Raw genomic sequence first — 19,094 nt, 5'->3', positions numbered from 1 at the left:
CCACAGTCCATCCACTGATCCCATGAATCCACCCTTGGATCCCATGAATCCATCCCTGGATCCCACAATTCAACCCTGGATCCCACAATCCATCCACTGATCCCACGAATCCAACCCTGGATCTCACAATCCATCCCTGGATCCCATGGATCCATCCACTGATCCCATGAATCCATCCATGGGATCTCACAGTCCATCCCTGGATCTCATGAGTCTATCCCTGGATCCCACAAATCCATCCATTGATCTCATGAATCCATCTGTGGATCCCATTAATCCATCCCTGGATCCCACAACCCATCCATTGATCCCACAAATCCATCCCTGGATCCCCCCAATCCCTCCCTGGATCCCCCAAATCCATCCCTGGCTCCCCTCAATCCCTCCCTGGATCCCCCCAGTCCCTCCCCAGCCCGGGGGCTCCTGTCCCTTGGGATCATTCCGGCTGGGATGGGCTTTGGCAGCGGGTGAGGAGCAGCAGGACCCGCTCCAGCGTCTGCGGCGGCAGCAGCAGCGACAGCCTGGAGGGCACCGGGGGGGTACTTGGGTCCTTCCGGCCCCAAATCCCCCCAAATCCACCCCAAATCCCACCCAAATCCCCCCCAATCCCACCCCACCGGCCGGGGGGGGCACCAGGGGGCACGTGGATCCTTCCGGCCCCAAATCCACCCCAAATCCCCCTCAAATCCCACCCCAAATCCCACCCCACCGGCCGGGGGGGCTCCACTGGGCAATGGGAACCCCTCAAATTGGAGCCCACCCCCCACCCCAAAGAGCCCCAAATTGGGGTGGCAGCAGAGCCCAGGAGGCGACACCCCCTGACCCCAACACCTGAGGGGACCCCAAAATAACACTCCCTGACCCCAACACCTGAGAGGACCCCAAAATAACACCCCCTGACCCCAACACCTGAGGGCACCCCAAAATAACACCCCCTGACCCCAACCCCTGAGGGGACCCCAAAATAACACCCCCTGACCCCAACACCTTAGGGGACCCCAAAATCCCAGTCCCCAAATCCTACCTCCTAACACCCAACACCTCCCACTCCAACAGGACCCCAAAATCCCAGCCCCCAACCCCAAAATCCCAAGCCCAACACCCTGATGGGACCCCAAAATCCCAGCTCCCAACCCCAAAATCCCACCCCCTAACACGCCCAACCCCAACAGGACCCCAAAATCCCAAACCCACCCAACCCCAAAATCCCACCCTCTAACACTCAAAACCTGATGAGACCCCAAAATCCCACCCCGTAACACCCAACACCCTGATGGGACCTCAAAATCCCAGCCCCTGACCCCAAAATCCCACCCCTTAACACCCAACACCCCCCACCCCAACGGGACCCCAAAATCCCACCCCCGACCCCAAAATCCCAACACCCAACTCCAACACCCTGATGGGACCCCAAAATCCCACCCTGTAACACCCAACACCCCCCACCCCAACAAGACCCCAAAATCCCACCCTGTAACACCCAACACCCTGATGGGACCCCAGATTCCCACCCCCCAAATCCCAAAACCCCCACCACCACACTGGGACCCCAAAATCCCAACCCCAGCTCCCAAAGAGGACCCCAAAGTCCCACATTTTGGGTGCCTCCATCTCCCCCAGATCCCACATTTTGGGTGCCCCCCGTGTCCCCCACATTTTGGGTGCCCCCATATCCCCTACACCCGCCATTTGGGTGCCTCCCATTTCCCTCAGTACCCCATATTTTGGGTGTCCCCCATATCCTCCATACCCCATATTTTGGGTGCCCCCCCATACCCCAGGTGGGTGCTCTCCATGTCCCCCCGATACCCCCCATTTGGGTGCCCTCCGTGCCCCCATTTGGGTGCCCCCATTTCCCCCCACACCCCATATTTTGGGTGCTCCCCCATGTCCCCCAATACCCCACATTTGGGTGCCCCCATTTCCTCCCACACCCCACATTTTGGGTACTCCCCCATCTCCCCCACACCCCACATTTTGGGTGGCCCCCTGTGCCGCCATGTGGGTGCCCCCATTTCCCTCAATACCCCACAATTTGGGTGCCCCCATTTCCCCACACCCCCCACATTTTGCCCCCCCCCATCTCCCCCGTGCCCCCCTGTGAGTGCCCCCATTTCCCCCATACCCCATATTTTGGGTGCCCCCATTCCCCCTCCCCACACCCCACATTTTGGGTGCCCCCCATCTCCCTCGTGTCCCCATGTGGGTGCCCCCATTTCCCCCCACACCCCACACTTTGGGTGCTCCCATCTCCCCCGTGCTGCCCATTTTGGGTGCCCCCATTTCCCCCCAGACCCTCCCATTTTGGGTACCCCCCCATCTCCCCCGTGCCCCCCATGTGGGTGCCCCCATTTCCCCCAATACCCCATATTTTGGGTGCCCCCATTTCCCCCCAGACCTCCCATTCTGGGTACCCCCCCATCTCCCTCGTACCCCAGGTGGGAGCCCCCCTCGAGCCCGAAGTGGCTCCCCGGGAACACCCCCGGGAGCTCCTTCGGGGACACCCCCGGGAACACCCCCGGGAGCACCTCCGGGAGCTCCTCCGACCGCCGGTACCGAACACGGGACAGTGACAGCGCCTGGGGGGACACGGGACAGATGGACAGGGATAGGGACAGATGGACAGGGACAGGGACAGGGACAGAGGGACAGGGACAGGGACAGGGGACACGGTCAGGGGACAGGGGGACAGGGACAGGGGACAGGGACAGGAACAGGGACAGGGACAGGGGACAGGGACAGGGGACAGGGACAGGGGACAGGGGACAGGGACGGGGGACAGGGACAGGGACAGGGGACAGGGACAGGGGACAGGGACAGGGGACAGGGGACAGGGACGGGGGACAGGGACAGGGGACAGGGGACAGGGACAGGGGGACAGGGGACAGGGACAGGGGGACAGGGGGACAGGGGGACAGGGGGACAGGGACAGGGACAGGGGACAGGGTCAGGGGACAGGGACAGGGACAGGGACAGGGACAGGGGCCAGGGGGCCAGGGCCAGAGCCAGGGCCAGGGGACAGGGCCAGATGGACAGGGACAGGGACAGGGGACAGGGACAGGGACAGGGGACAGGGACAGGGGGACAGGGACAGGGACAGGGACAGAGACAGGGGACAGGGACAGGAACAGGGACAGGGACAGGGACAGGGGACAGGGACAGGGGACAGGGGACAGGGGACAGGGACAGGGGACAGGGACAGGAACAGGGACAGGGGACAGGGGGACAGGAGACAGGGACAGGGGACAGGGTCAGGGACAGGGGGGACACGGGGACAGATGGGACACGGACAGGGACAGGGACATAGGGGGACAGGGGGACACAGGGGGACAGAACTGCTGGGACAGGGAGGGGAAAAGGGGGAGACGAGGGGGGACACCGAGGGAGGGACCCTGTGCCCAGGGGGTCCCTGTCCCCAGAGTGTCCCTTTCCCCCTGTCCCCAGGGTGTCCCTGGGCTGTCCCCTGTCCCCAAGGTGTTCCCTGTGCCCAGAGTGTCCCCTGTCCCCAAGGTGTCCCCTGTCCCCAAGGTGTTCCCTGTGCCCAGAGTGTCCCCTGTCCCCAAGGTGTCCCCTGTCCCCAAGGTGTCCCTGTGCCCAGAGTGTCCCCTGTCCCCAAGGTGTCCCCTGTACCCAGAGTGTCCCCTGTCCCCAGGGTGTCCCTGTCCCTGTCCCCAGGGTGTCCCTGTCCCCAGGGTGTCCCTTTCCCTGTCCCCAGGATGTCCCTGTCCCCTGTCCCCGGGATGTCCCGAGTCCCCCAGGCCCCCCCATGTCCCCAGGGTGTCCCTTTCCCTGTCCCCAGGATGTCCCTGTCCCCTGTCCCCGGGATGTCCCGAGTCCCCCAGGTCCCCCCATGTCCCCAGGATGTCCCACATTGCCAGGGTGTCCCTGTCCCCAAGGTGTCCCCTGTCCACAGGGTGTCCCTTTCCCTGTCCCCAGGGTGTCCCTGTCCCTGTCCCCGGGATGTCCCGAGTCCCCCAGACACCCCCCCCATGTCCCCGGGATGTCCCACATTCCCAGGGTGTCCCTGTCCCCGGGATGTCCCGAGTCCCCCAGACACCCCCCCCCATGTCCCCGGGATGTCCCACATTTCCAGGGTGTCCCATGTGCCGAATATGTCCCGAGTCCCCAGGATGTCCCACGTTCCCAGTCCCCCCCCGTCCCCAATCCCCCCCCTGCAGGGCCGTGTGTCCCCCCCCTTCCCTCTCTCCCCCCAGTTCTCCCAGTGCCCCCCACTTCCCCAGTTCCCCCCAGTCCCCTCCTCCCAGTGCCCCCAGTTCCCTCAGTGCCCCTAGTCCCCCCAGTGTCCCCCAGTGTCCCCCATCCCAGTTCCCCCAGTCCCCTCTGTACCGGTTCCTGTCCCGTGTCTGTGCCCTGGACCCGTGGGAATGTCCCCCATCCCAGTCAACCCCAGTCCCTCCCAGTCCCCCCAGCGCCCTCAGTCCCCCCATTCCCCCATTCTCCCAGTCCCCCCAGTGCCCCCAGTCCCCCCAGTGCCCCCAGTCCCTCCCAGTCCCCCATCCCAGTCCCCCCATTCCCCCCATTCCCCCATTCCCTCCCAGTCCCTCCCAGTGCCCCCAGTGCCCCCATTCCCCCATTCCCCCATTCCCCCAGTCCCTCCCAGTGCCCCCAGTGCCCCCAGTCCCCCCCTTACCCTGTCGGTGTCCGTGCCCTGTACCCGTAGGAGGGCTCGGGGCCCCCCGGCCGGGGCCGGGCAGCGAATCCCGGGGACTGAGCCCAGAACATCCTGAACCCTCCGAGCGTTCCGGGACAGAGCCTGGCACAGGGACACCCGGTGCTGCGGGATAATGGGATATGGGATTGGGATAATGGGATAATGGGATTGGGATGGGACAGCGACAGGGACAGGGACACATGGTGCTGGATATGGGATAATGGGATAATGGGATATGGGATAATGGGATTGGGATAATGGGAGAGCACCCGGCACAGAGACACACGGTGCTGGATATGGGATAATGGGATATGGGATAATGGGATATGGGATAATGGGAGAGCGCCCGGCACAGGGACACACGGTGCTGGATATGGGATTGGGACAATGGGATTGGGATGGGAGAGCGGCCAGTACAGGGACACACGGTGCTGGGATTGGGATATGGGATTGGGATAATGGGATAATGGGATTGGGACGGGACAGGGACACACGGTGCTGGATATGGGATATGGGATTGGGATAATGGGATTGGGATAATGGGATTGGGATAATGGGATTGGGATGGGACAGGGACACAGGGTGCTGGATATGGGATAATGGGATATGGGATATGGGATAATGGGAGAGCGCCCGGCACAGGGACACACGGTGCTGGATATGGGATTGGGATAATGGGATTGGGATGGGAGAGTGACCGGCACAGGGACACACAGTGCTGGGGTTGGGATATGGGATTGGGATAATGGGATTGGGATGGGACAGCGACAGGGACGGGGACCCGCGGTGCTGCAGGATAGTGGGATATGGGATTGGGATAATGGGATTGGGATGGGAGAGCGCCTGGCACAGGGACACACAGTGCTGGGGTTGGGATATGGGATTGGGATAATGGGATATGGGATAATGGGACAGCGCCCGGCACAGGGACACACGGGGCTGGGATTGGGATATGGGATAAAGGGATAATGGGATATGGGATAACGGGAATGGGATGGGACAGTGCCCAGTACAGGGACACACGGTGGTGGGATATGGGATAATGGGATAATGGGATAGTGGGATATGGGATAATGGGATTGGGATGGGACAGCGCCCAGCACAGGGACACACGGTGGTGGGATTGGGATAATGGCATTGGGATAATGGCATTGGGATATGGATCAGGACAGCACCCGGCACAGCTTCCGCTGGTCCTTTGGGATATGGGATTGGGATAATGGGATTGGGACCAGGACAGTGCCCAGCACAGGGACCCGCAGTGCTGCAGGATAATGGGATAACAGGATTGGGATAATGGCATTGGGGCAGGGTGGGATGGGGATTGGGATGGGATTGGGATTGGGATTGAGATTGGGATTGGGGTGGGGTGGGATGGGGATGGAGATGGGATAAGAAATAGGATAGGGTGGAATGGGATGGGATGGGATGGGATGGGATGGGGTGGGGTGGGATGGGATGGGGTGGGGTGGGATGGGATGGGATGGGATGGGGTGGGATGGGATGGGTTGGGGTGGGGTGGGGTGGGGTGGGATGGGATGGGATGGGATGGGATGGGATGGGGTAAGAAATAGGATAGGATGGGATGGGATGGGATGGGGTAAGAAATAGGATAGGATGGGATGGGATGGGATGGGATGGAATGGAATGGAATGGAATGGAATGGAATGGGCTGGGCTGGGCTGGGGCTGGGATGGGATGGGGACGGGGTAAGAAATAGGATAGGATGGGATGGGATGGGATGGGATGGGGTAAGAAATAGGATAGGATGGGATGGGACGGGATGGGACGGGATGGGATGGATGGGGTGGGATAAGAAATAGGATGGGCTGGGCCGGGCCGTGCCCCAAGCAGCCTCTCCCACCTCCTGCACCGCCCTCGCGATGGGATCTGCTGGGTCCGGTGGGTCCATGAGCAGGTCCAGGAGGATCCTGCCGGGCACACAGGGCCGGGGGATGGACTGGGCCAGCTGGAAGAGCTCCCGAACCCCCTCCTCGATGTTCACCAGCTCCAGGAACCCCGCACGGAAGCCGCTCCTGCGGGAACGGCCGCGCTCAGCCCGGGGAGATCCATCCCGGACATCCCATTCCCGGCATTCATTCCCGCTCACTCTCCGGCGGCGCTCTTGGACAGGGAGTAGAAGGAGACGAGCTGGACGGAGGAGGAGAGCGGGGGCCCGGCCTCAGCCAGAGCCCGGCGGAACGACACGAACGGGCGATCCGGGGAGAAGGAGCGATCCTGGTGCACCTGGGGGGGGAAACGGGGGGGAATGGGGTGGGAATGGGGCGGGAATGGGGCAGGGAGTGCCCTGGTGCACCTGGGGATGGGAAACGGGCTGGGAATGGGCTGGGAATAGGGTGGGAATGGGGCGAGAATGGGGTGGGAGTGGGGTGGGAATGGGGCAGGGAATGCCCTGGGAATGGGGTGGGTAATTGGACAGAGAAATGGGGCTGGAAAAGGGGGAATGGGGTGGGAATGGGGTGGGAATGGGGCAGGGAGTGCCTGGGAATGGGGCTGGAAAAGGGATAATGGGGGCACTGGGGAAGTGAATTAGGGGGGAAATGGGGCGGAATGGGGCAGGGAGTGCTCTGGGATAGTGGGGTGGGGAAAGGGATAATGGGGAGGAAATGGGGTGGGAATGGGGCAGGGAGTGCCCTGGGAATGGGGTGGGCACTGGGCCAGGGCAGGGGGGCTGCCAAGGGGCACTGGGGGCACTGGGGGCACTGGGGCTGCCCCACCTCATCCACCAGCAGCAGCAGCGGCTCCTCGAACGCCAGAGACAGCAGGGCCAGCATGGAATGGCGGCTGAGAACATGGCCTGGGGTGGGAATAACAGAATAACGGGAAGGATGGGAATAATGGGAATAATGGGAATAGTGGGAACGGGAATGGGAATGGTGGGATGGGTTGAACTGGGGAAACTGAGGCCCGGGGACGGTTTAAGTGGAGCCCAAGAGGGGCGAGTGATGCCCGAGGTGGATTTAAACCAGCCCAGAGGGGAAAGTGAGGCCCAAGGAGGGGTTAACTGGGAAACAAAGGCACGGGAGGGGGGGGGGTTTAGGCAGAGCCCAGCAGGGAAACTGAGGCACAGGAGGGGTTTAACTGGGCACACCGAGCCCTGGGCTGGGTTTAACTGGGCACACCGAGCCCTGGGCTGGGTTTAACTGGGGACACCGAGCCCCGGGCTGGGTTTAACTGGGGAAACTGAGGCACAGGAAGGGTTTAATCGTGCCCACCGAGCCCTGGGCTGGGTTTAATTGGGGACACCGAGCCCCGGGCCGGGTTTAAACGTTCCCACCGAGCCCCAGGTCAAGTTTCCTCATTCCCAGCTCCCCCCGGGCCGGGTTTAACCCCCCGCACTCACCCGTGGGGTCCCCAGGGTTGACGACCCAGAGCACTTTGGGGGTGCAGCGGCCCCGCGCGTCCCGCAGCTCCCGGCGGATCGCGGCCACGTCCGGGGCCCATTCCCGGGATTCCTCCAGGGGGTACGGGATGGGCACGGCCCCCGCCAGCCCCGCGGCCAGCGCGGCCAGGGGGGGGCCCGGCACGGGCACCAGGACCCCCGTGGGCACCGCCGAGCGGGGATCGACCAGCAGAGACAGCACGAACTGCCGAGGGAAGGAGGGACAACGGGACCCGTCGGGGCGAGGAATAAAAATTTTGGATTTTTTTTTATAGGAATGTGGGGAAGTTTTAAGAGATCCCAGTTCCAGAGCCGGAGATTGGGGGGGGCTTTTTTTTTTTTTTCGGCCGGATAAGGGAGATAAAAAAACTATTATAAAATATATAAATAATGTATATTTTTAAAAATATATTTTATATATATATATAAAAATATATATTTATATTTTATATAGAATATATACATTATATATAATATATTATATATAGTTTTACAATTATATATATAATATATATTTTATATATATTTTATATATATTATATATTTTATACTATGTTATATTATATATAGTTTTATAATTATATATAATATATATAATATATATTTTTATAATATATACTATATATATTATATATATTATAATATATACTATATATATTATATATATAGTACATATATTATATACATTATAATATATAATATATATTTTATATATATTATATATTTAATATTATATTATATATAATTTTATAATTATAAATATATTATATATAATATATATAATATATATTATAAATATATATATTATATATATAAAATACATATATAATAAAAACCCTGAATAAATCCGCAATAAAACCCCTCCCCCCTTTCTTTGCTCCCCAAGTTCGCAGCGGGGTATTGAAATTGAAATTTTAAATTTCTTCCATTTAAAAAAAAAAGAGGGATTTTTTTTTTTTTCTCCGAGTTTCTGGTGTCTTTCTTCGATTTAAAAAAAAAGGGATATTTCTTTTCTTTTCCCGATGGTCAGGCCGGGGGTTTAAGGCTGGAATTTCCGGGGAACAGGGAGGAGAAATAAAAATATGGGTGGTGTTTTTATAGGAATGGGGTGAAGTTTGAAGAGCTCCGAGTCCCAGAGCTGGGTGTCTGGGGGGTCTTTTTTGCAGCGAAAAAAACACTTTTCAGACAAAAAAATGAAATATTAACCTTATCTAAAGAAAAAAACTATTATAAAATATATATATAATATATATATATTTTATATATATATTATATATATTATATATTTCATGTTATATTTTATTATCTATAGTTTTATAATTATATATATTATAGATATAGCATATATAACATATTATAAATATATATTTTATATATATTATATGTAATTATAGAACTATTACATATATAATATATATATTATAAATATAATATTATATGTATTATATATATATAATTATAAAACTATAAAACTATTAAACCCGAGGGGGTCTTTCCTCCCCCCGAAAAAAAAATACTCGGTGCTGGAGTAGAATTATTTAGAAATATTTAAATAACTATATTTAGATATTTATTATATATAATATATATAAAAAATATATATATATAATATATAATATATATAATATATTTTATAAATATCTAAATATAGATTATAATAATATATATATCTTTTTATATAATTATATATAATTATATATAATTATATATAATTATAAAACTATAAAACTCGTGGAATTTAAATTTATATTTCTTCCATTTAAGAAAAAAAAAAAAGACGGATTTTTTTTTTCTTTCTTTTCTCGACAGTCGAGACAGGGGTTTAGGGATGGAATTCTCGGGGAAATGGGATAAGGTTAATATTTCATTTTTTTTGCCTGAAAAGGTTTCTTTTCGCTGCAAAAAAAGGGGACTTCCCCTTCTTTTTTATTCGAGTCCGGCACCGAGTTTTGTTTTTTTGGAGGGAGAAAAGACCCCCTCGGTTTTAATAGTTCTATAGTTTTATAATTATATATATATATATACATATATATATAAAAAATATAGATATTGTAAATATATATATTTTATATATAATATATATAATATATAATAAATAAAGTATCATATGATATAATATCTAAAAACATAAATATATATTTTTATAAATACATAAATATCATATAAATGTAATAGTATATAATAATATATATAAATATATATTTATAATATATATTGTATATAATTATAAAACTATATATAATATATATATTTATAATGTATGTAATATATATTATATATTTACTTACAAAACTATTGATAATATTATATATATATTTATAATATATATTATATATTATATATATAATTATAAAACTATATATAATATAATATATTATGACATAATATAATATAAAATATTAAATTTCTAAAATTTAAATTTAAATTTCTTCAATTTTAAAAAAAGAGGGATTTTTTTTTTTTTTTTCTTTTCCAACCGGTGGGATTTTTTTTTTTCCTCATGGTCAGGCCGGGGGTTTTTCCAAGGCTGGAATTCCCTGGAGTTTGGGAAGGGAAGGGACTGACCGTCAGGATGGAGGCGGTGCCGCTGCACAGGATGATGTTTTTGGGGTCCGAGGGGATCCCGTCCCGCCGCTCCAGGAACCGGGACACGCGCTCGGGAACACACCGGGATCGGTGCTCGTGGTTGTACCCACCTGGGAGGGCACCCCGAGATCAGGGGGGCACCCCGGAGATCGAAGGGGAGCCCCAGAGACCCCAGAAATTGTTTGGGGGCACCCCAGAGATTGTTTGGGGGCACCCCATAATTCAAACAGGCACCCCAGAGATCAAAGGGGCGCCCCAGAGACTGTTTGGGGGCACCCCAGAGATCAAAGGGGCGCCCCATAGCTCAAACGGGCACCCCATAGCTCAAACGGGCACCCCAGAATTCAAACAGGCACCCCAGAAATCAAAGGGGCACCCCAGAGATTGTTTGGGGGCACCCCAAAGCTCAAACAAGCACCCCATAATTCAATCGGGCAACCCAGAGATTGTTTGAGGGCACCCCAGAAATCAAAGGGGCACCCCAGAGCTCAGAGGGGCACCCCATAATTCAAACGGCACCCCATGGGTCGTTCTGAGGGCATCCCGACGGTCTGGGCACCACAAACCTCAAACGGTCGTTCTGAGGGCACCCCCATGGCTCTGGGCACCCCATAACTCAAACAGGCACCCCACAGATCACCAGACCCCCCGCGGGACACCCCACAACCCACCCACCCACCCCCACACTGAGCACCCCACAGGATCCCGACCCCCCCTCCCGGCACCCCCCAAACCCCGCCGGGGTGACCCCAAAACCCCTCAAAGCCCCCAAACCCCTCTGGGGTGACCCCAAAGCCCCCAAACCCCTCCGCGGTGACCCCAAAGCCCTCGAACTCCCCAAACCCCGCCGGGGTGACCCCAAAGCCCCCAACCCCCCAAACCCCGCCGAGGTGACTCCAAAGCCCTCGAACCCCACAAACCCCTCTGGGATGACCTCAAAGCCCCTGAACCCCCCAAAGCCCCCAAACCCCTCCGGGGTGACCCCAAAGCCCCCAAACCCCTCCGGGGTGACCCCAAAGCCCCCCAAACCCCGCCAGGGTGACCCCAAAGCCCCCCAAACCCCCCAAACCCCGTCGGGGTGACCCCAAAGTCCCCAACCCCCCCCAACCCCTCCAGGGTGACCCCAAAGCCCCCAAACCCCGCCGTGGTGACCCCAAAGCCCCCCAAACCCCCCAAACCCCGTCAGGGTGACCCCAAAGCCCCCAAACCCAGCCGAGGTGACCCCAAAGCTCCCGAACCCCCAAACCCCTGCAGGGTGACCCCAAAGCCCCCGAGCCCCCCCAAACCCCGTCAGGGTGACGCCAAAGCCCCCAAACCCCGCCGAGGTGACTCCAAAGCTCCCGAACCCCCCAAACCCCTGCAGGGTGACCCCAAAGCCCCCGAGCCCCCCCCAAACCCCTGCAGGGTGACCCCAAAGCCCCCAAACCCGCCGGGGTGACCCCAAAACCTTCAAACCCCCCAAAGTCCCCAAACCCCTCCGGGATGACCCCAAAGCCCCCAAACCCCGCCGGGGTGACCCCAAACCCCTCCAGGGTGACCCCAAAGCCCCCGAACCCCCCCAAATCCCACCGATATTCCCGCTGTCCATCTCCCGCAGGATCCGGCGGGCCCGGCCCCGAACGGCCTCGGGAAACGTGTCCGTGTCCAAAAGTTCGGGATAAACACAGGTGGCCAAAACCTGGGAACAGGGACCCAAAACCTGGGAACGGGGACCCAAAACCTGGGAACGGGGACCCAAAACCTGGAAACAGGGATCCAAAAACTGGGAACAGGGATCCAAAACCTGGGAACGGGGACCCAAAACCTCGGAACAGGGATCCAAAACCTGGGAACGGGGACCCAAAACCTGGGAACGGGGATCCAAAACCTGGGAACAGGGAGCGGGATTGTCCCCGGGGACACGGGGGGACATTCCCGGGGGTATTTGGGATCGGGATTGTCCCCAGGGACACGGGGGGGACATTCCAGGTGGCACCTAGGGAGTGGGAATGAGTCCTGGGGGGACACAGGGACACGGGGGTGACATTCCCGGGGGTATTTGGGGATCGGGATTGTCCCCGAGGACACAGGGGGGGACATTCCCGGGGGTATTTGGGGATCGGGATTGTCCCCGGGGACACAGGGGGGGACATTCCCAGAGGATCGGGATTGTCCCCGGGGACACGGGGGGGACATTCCCGGGGGTATTTGGGGATCGGGATTGTCCCCAGGGACACGGGGGTGACATTCCCGGGTGACATTCCCGGGGGTACCTGGCGCAGGACGGGAATGGGAGCCCATCCCATGGAATGCGGGTCGTCGCCGCCGCATTCCAGAGCCTGGAATATCCCCGCGGTGCCCTCGGGGGCCGCCATGGCCCGGCCCGTGCCAGGGGGGTGGTGCCAGGGGAGGGAAACGGGGCGGGAATTGGGCAGGATATCGGGAAAAGGGACGGGAAAAGGGGGATAACCGGGGGAAACGGGCACGGGGTGGGCACCGGGATTGGGAAACGGGGCTGGAAAAGGGGGATAATTGGGGGAACGGGGCTGGAAAAGGGGGATAACGGTGGGGAACGGGGCTGGAAAAGGGAGATAACTGGGGGGAACGGGGCTGGAAATAGGGATAACGGGGGGGAACGGGGCTGGAAAAGGGGGATAACGGGGGGAACGGGGCTGGAAAAGGGGGATAACGGGGGGAAATGGGGTGTCCCTGGCACGGGGTGGGCACCGGGACCGGGAAATGGGGCTGGAAAAGGGGGTAACCGGGGGAAACGGGGCTGGAAAAGGGGGATAACGGGGGAAAACGGGGTGTCCCGGGCACGGGACGGGCACCGGGAGAGGGACAGGAGGGGAAATGGGGTGGGAAAAGGGATAACGGGGGGCACCGGGGGAGAAAGGGGGGCTGAAATCGGGGGGGAAAGAGGGACAACCCTGGGCTCGGGGCAGGTCCTGGGGTGGCATAACATGGGCGGAGCTGGGCACGGAGGGACAGACGGACAGACGGGACCCCGCCCACCCCGGGCACCCCGGCACGGACCCCTGCTCGTTAATTAAGGCCCCTAATCATTAATTAAGACCCCTAATCATTAACCAGGAGGCCCAAACATTAACCCGGCCCCAAAACAACAACCCGGCCACGCCCCCCCCCCCCCCCGGGGGGGTTTCCCAGGGATCCCGATCCCGGACCTGGATCCTGCCATGGCGGCCGCGGGCCGCTGACCCCGCCCCGGACCCGGAGACCCCCCTGCTCGAGGGGGGGGATGGCACCGAGGAGGAGCTGGCATGGGTGAGACCCCCCCACCCCCCCCACGGGACCCCCAGGGTCACCCAGGGGACCCCCAGGACCCCCAGGGGCACCCAGAGAACCCCCAGGGCCCCCCCCAGGGTCATCCGGAGACTCCCCAGGGACCCCCGGACCCCCCCGCGGGACCCTCAAGGTCACCCAAGGTCACCCACGGACCTCACGGGGACCCACGGATTCCCACGGGACCCACAGACCCCCACGGGACCCCCAGGGTCACCCCGAGCCCCCACAGGGACCCACAGACCCCCACGGGGCCCCTGGGGTCACCCCGAACCCCACAGGGACCCTCAGGGTCACCCAGAACCCCACGGGGACCCACAGACCTCCAGGGGACCCCCCAAGCCCCAGTGGGACCCACAGGGACCCCCATGGGGACCCCCACAGGGACCCCCAGCGTCACCCCGAGTCCCACAGGGACCCACAGACCCCCACGGGACCCCCACAGGGACCCCCGGGGTCACCCAGAACCCCACAGGGTCCCACAGACCTCCAGGGGACCCTCAGAGCCCCAAGGGGACCTACAGGGACCCACAGGACCCCCATGGGGACCCCCAGCGTCAACCCGAGCCCCCACAGGGACCCACAGACATCCAGGGGACCCCCCAAGCCCCAGTGGGACCCACAGACCTCCAGGGGACCCCCGGAGTCACCCCAAGCCCCCACAGGGACCCACAGACCCCCACGGGACCCCCAGGGTCACCCCGAGCCCCACAGGGACCCATAGACCCTCACAGGGACCCCCAGGGTCACCCAGAGCCCCACAGGGACCCACAGACATCCAGGGGACCCTCAGAGCCCCATGGGGACCCACAGACCCCAACGGGACCCCCATGCGACCCCCAGGGCCACCCAGAACCCCACAGGGACCCACAGACCTCCAGGGAACCCCCCGAGCCCCAGTGGGACCCACAGGGACCCCCATGGGGACCCCCGTGGGGACACTCAGGGTCACCCCGAGCCCCCACAGGGACCCACAGACCCCCAGGGGATCCCCACAGGACCCCCAGGATCAGCCTGAGCCCCACAGGGACCCCGCAGACCCCCACAGGACCCTCAGGGTCACCCCAAGCCCCACAGGGACCCCCAGAGTCACCCTGAGCCCCACAGGGACCCACAGACCCTCATGGGACCCCCACGGGACCCCCAGCATCACCCTGAGCCCCACAGGGACCCACAGACCCCCACAGGATCCCCGGTGTCACCCCAGACCCCCCCAGGACCCCTTGAGTCACCCAGAACCCCCCAGGGACCCACAGACCCCCATGGGACCCCCACGGGACCCCTGGGGTCACCCCAAGCCCCCACGGACACCCCAAATCCCAGATTTCCACAGGGGACCCACGGCCATCCCAAATCCCACAGACACCCCAAATCCCAGAATTCCACAGAGGACTCACAGACACCCCAAATTCCCCGGACACCCAAAATCCCAGAATTCCACAGGGGACCCACGGACACCCCAAATCCCAAAATTCCGCAAGGGGACTCGTGGACACCCCAAATCCCAGAATATCATAGGGGACACGCGGCCATCCCAAATCCCGGAATTCCACAGGGATCCACGGACACCCCAAATCCCACGGACACCCCAAATCCCAGAATTCCACAGGGGACTTGCGGACACCCCAAATCCCAGAATATCATAGGAGACTCATGACCATCCCAAATCCCACGGACACCCCAAATCCCAGAATTCCACAGGGGACTCGTGGCCATCCCAAATCCTGGAATTCCACAGGGGATTCGTGGCCATCCCAAATCCCACGGACACCCCAAATCCCAGAATATCATAGGGGACTCGTGGCCATCCCAAATCCCAGAATTCCACAGGAGACTCGTGGACACCCCAAATCCCAGAATTCCACAATCCCACGGACACCCCAAATCCCAGAATTCCACAGGGGATTCGTGGCCATCCCAAATCCCACGGACACCCCAAATCCCAGAATTCCACAAGGGACTTGCGGACACCCCAAATCCCACGGACACCCCAAATCCCAGAATTCCACAATCCCACAGACACCCCAAATCCCAGAATTCCACAGGGGACCCACGGACACCCCAAATCCCAGAATTCCCCAACCCCCGGGATTGAGGGAAGCGCGAAGGGGGGGATGGGGGTGGACCCCCCGTGGGGTGACCCCCCCCGACCCTCCCCGTGTCCCCCCCCAGTTTGTCCCCCAGGGCCTCTGCGGGGACACCCCCGAGCTCCCGGCACCGGCAGTCCTGCGGTAGGTAACCAGAACAGCCCAGGGAATCCCGGGAATGCCGTAGGGATGATCTGAGAACATCCCAGGGGATCCCGAGAATGACTCAGGAGTGCTCCCGGGAGCATCCTGGGGAATCCTGGGAATGCTGTGGGGATGATCCAGGAACATCCCAGGGAATCCTGGGAATGCCGTGGGGACGATCTGGGAGCATCTCAGGGAATCCCGGGAATGCTGCGGGGATGATCCGGGAGCATCCTGGGGAATCCTGGGAATGCCATGGGATTGATCCGGGAACATCTCGGGGAATCCCAATGTGATGGTTTCACTCTAGGCCTTCCTGGAGACCAGCTTGTAACCAGGAAGGAACTAGGAAAGTGATCACGGAAGTATTCCATGCTATTCCTTTACGTAACTTGAGGTATAAATAAAGCCAGCAGGAGGGATCTCTCCCTCTTCCTTTCCGGCGAGGTTCGAGGACGGTGGGTCCCTGTCTCGGTCTGACTTATCTGGAGCTGAGGCCTACAGTGACTGCTGTTATCTGCCACGCGTGAGGGGAGAGCCCTGGGCCGTGTCCAGCCATCCTGCCTGTTCGAAGGGAAGTGGTGAGATTTTTGCTAGTTTGCCTTCAGTTGGCTGTTTGACTTGCTCGGTCTTTGTCCCTTTTTGTCCTTCTCCCTTCTTCCTCCCCCTCTTCCCTTTTTGGGGAGCTGTTTGGGATTTCTGGAGTTGTGGTGTGTGGTATTCTCGTTTTGTGTATCTGTCTCATATGTAAAATATATATATGTATATATTTTTGCTATAGCTTTGGCGGCTTGGGTCTTTTCTTTTCTCTTCCCTCTCTGGGAAGTGGGTCCTTGTTGTCGAGTTTCGGGGGCTTGGCGGGAAGCCAGCTCGAAACTTGCACAGATGGGAAGGGGAGAATAAACCCTGTTCTTTTCCTCTTGCCTTGGGTGGGCACAGACTTTGACTTTGGCTTTAGTAAAGTGCCTTATCCCAACCCACGAGTCCTTTTCCATCTTATTCTCTCTCCCCTGTCAGGTTGGGAAGGGCAGTGACAGAGTGGCTAGGTGGGCACCTGGTGTCCTGCCAAGGTCAGCCCACTACAGAACCACAGGAACCCAGGAACACTGGAATGGAGGGAACTCTGTGACCCTGGAGGGCCGCATGGAACCAGAATAACCCTCAGACATTTCAGAACCTGGAGAAATCGAGGGGCTACTGTAACACTGAGGGGCCTCATGGAACAAAAAGGACTCTGTGACACTGTGGAAATTCATGGAATAAATGGTCCTGGGTAACACTCCAGGGCCTCATGGAATCAAGGGGCCATTGAGACACTGCAGAGACTCATGGATATAAATGAGCCCTGAGACATTTCAGAACCTCAGGGAATCAAGAGGCCTTTGGACCCTGCAGAATCTCATGGAGCAAAAGGAGACCCAAGACAATGTGGAAAATCATGGAACCAAGAGGCCATCGTGACACTGCAGAGACTCGTGGAGCCAGAGGGACCCTGGGACTCTGTGCAACCTGATGCAATCAAGTGGCCACTGTGACACTTAAGGGCCTCATGGAACAGAAGGAACCCTGGGACACTGCAGAACATCATGAAATCAAGGGGCCATTGTGACACTGCAGTGGCTTGTGGACCCAAAGGGGCCACTGGGACACTGCAAGGCCTCATGGAATAAACAGATCATTGTGACTTGGAAATAAGGCAAAAAAGGAAGGTGTGTGCCCAGTGGAAGCAAGGTCAAGTGACTTGGGAAGAATTCAGAGATGTTGCTCATCACTGTAGGGAGAAAATCGTGTGGCCAAAGCTCAGCTGGAGTTGAAGCTGCCAGAAATGTGAGGGACAATAAAAAGGGTCTTTTCAAATATAATAATGGCAATAGGAAGTATAGAATTATCATTGACCCATTCCAGGATGAGGATGGTCACCTCCCACACAGGGACGAGGACAAGGCAAAGGTGTTTCACGCTTTCTTTGCCTCTGTCTTCAACACGGATGACGGACCAAGGGGGTCTCAGAGCCCTGAGTTGCAGGACCATGACTGCAAGAATGATCAACTCCCAGCTATCCCTGATGTTGTGTGGGATCTGCTGCTCCAGCTGGATCCCTACAAATCTCTGGGGCCTGATGGGATTCATCCCAGAATCCCCAAAGAGCTGCTGATATCATCAGAAAACCTCTTTCGATGATTTTTGAGTGGTCTTGGGAATCTGGAGAGGTCCCGGCTGACTGGAAGCTGCTGAACGTTGTCCCAGTTTTCAAGAAGGGCGAGAAGGAGGACCTCAGAAACTACAGGCCTGTCAGTCTCGCTTCAGTGCCTGGTAAAGTTATGGAGAAGATTATTCTGGGAGAGGTTGAAAAACACCTGAAAGACAACACAGCCAGCAGGGCTTCAGGAGTGGAAAGTCCTGCCTATCAAATCTGATTTCCTTCTATGACAAGGTGACCCACCTGGCTGGTCAAGGGAGGCCAGTTGATGTGATCTTTCTGGATTTCAGTAAAACTTTCAGTCCTGTCTCTCCCAGGATCCTTCTGGACAAACTGTCCAGCCCAGAGCTGGATAAACACATCCTGTGCTGGGTGAGCAATTGGCTCCTGGGTCGGGCACGGAAGGTGACAGTGACAGGTGACATCAGATGGGGGTCACTGGTGGGGTTCCACAGGGCTCCATCTGGGCCCTGTGCTCTCCAACATCTCCATCAATGACTTGGATGCAGCACTGGAAGCAACACTAAGTAAGTTTGCAGATGACCCCAAACTGGGAGGAGCTGTTGAGTCCCCTGAGGGCAGAGAGGCCCTGCAGAGAGACCTGGAGAGATCCAAGGGCTGGGAATCACCAACCATGAGAAGTTCAACAGCGGGAAGTGCCGGATTCTGCCCTGGGATGGGGCAACCCCGCATGGACGGACAGACTGGGAAGGAGAGGCT

General features: G+C 56.8%; 2 protein-coding genes across 2 annotated transcripts; both read right to left on the bottom strand.

The window, feature by feature from the left end:
* Positions 1-394: 394 nt before the first annotated feature.
* On the bottom strand, positions 395-7,180 carry LOC135405578 (alanine aminotransferase 2-like). The gene is made up of 4 exons (XM_064640285.1): positions 6,537-7,180; positions 4,652-4,795; positions 2,434-2,579; positions 395-521 (listed from the first exon to the last, which is right to left on the bottom strand). The coding sequence occupies exons 1-4, from the start codon at positions 6,582-6,584 to the stop codon at positions 437-439; spliced, it is 423 nt and encodes a 140-aa protein (XP_064496355.1). The 5' UTR covers positions 6,585-7,180; the 3' UTR covers positions 395-436.
* LOC135405007 (uncharacterized) lies at positions 6,779-13,558 on the bottom strand. The gene is made up of 7 exons (XM_064639728.1): positions 12,914-13,558; positions 12,231-12,339; positions 10,553-10,771; positions 8,037-8,444; positions 7,260-7,490; positions 6,990-7,018; positions 6,779-6,919 (listed from the first exon to the last, which is right to left on the bottom strand). The coding sequence occupies exons 1-7, from the start codon at positions 13,013-13,015 to the stop codon at positions 6,779-6,781; spliced, it is 1,239 nt and encodes a 412-aa protein (XP_064495798.1). The 5' UTR covers positions 13,016-13,558.
* Between the last annotated feature and the right edge of the window lie 5,536 nt (positions 13,559-19,094).

The sequence above is a fragment of the Pseudopipra pipra genome, chromosome W, assembly GCF_036250125.1.
Source record: "Pseudopipra pipra isolate bDixPip1 chromosome W, bDixPip1.hap1, whole genome shotgun sequence".
Classification (NCBI taxonomy): Eukaryota; Metazoa; Chordata; class Aves; order Passeriformes; family Pipridae; genus Pseudopipra; species Pseudopipra pipra.
The sequence above is the reverse complement of the archived record's forward strand: the minus strand, read 5'-3'. Positions and strand labels throughout refer to the sequence as shown.

What these genes read in the sequence shown, in the direction of transcription:
- LOC135405007 (XM_064639728.1), bottom strand. Translation starts at nt 13,015, where the DNA reads ATGGCGGCCCCCGAGGGCACCGCGGGGATATTCCAGGCTCTGGAATGC. An exon ending in CAACCCTGGGGACCCCACGG is followed by an intron (nt 7,491 to 8,036) that starts GTGAGTGCGGGG and finishes TTCCCACCCCAG; the next exon opens with GCCATGTTCTCAGCCGCCAT. An exon ending in CCCCACCCCACTATCCCAGA is followed by an intron (nt 7,019 to 7,259) that starts GCACTCCCTGCC and finishes CCCTATTCCCAG; the next exon opens with CCCATTCCCAGCCCGTTTCC.
- LOC135405578 (XM_064640285.1), bottom strand. Translation starts at nt 6,584, where the DNA reads ATGGACCCACCGGACCCAGCAGATCCCATCGCGAGGGCGGTGCAGGAG. An exon ending in TCGCGAGGGCGGTGCAGGAG is followed by an intron (nt 4,796 to 6,536) that starts GTGGGAGAGGCT and finishes ATTATCCCGCAG; the next exon opens with CACCGGGTGTCCCTGTGCCA. An exon ending in GAGGGGGGCTCCCACCTGGG is followed by an intron (nt 522 to 2,433) that starts GTACGAGGGAGA and finishes GGTGCCCTCCAG; the next exon opens with GCTGTCGCTGCTGCTGCCGC.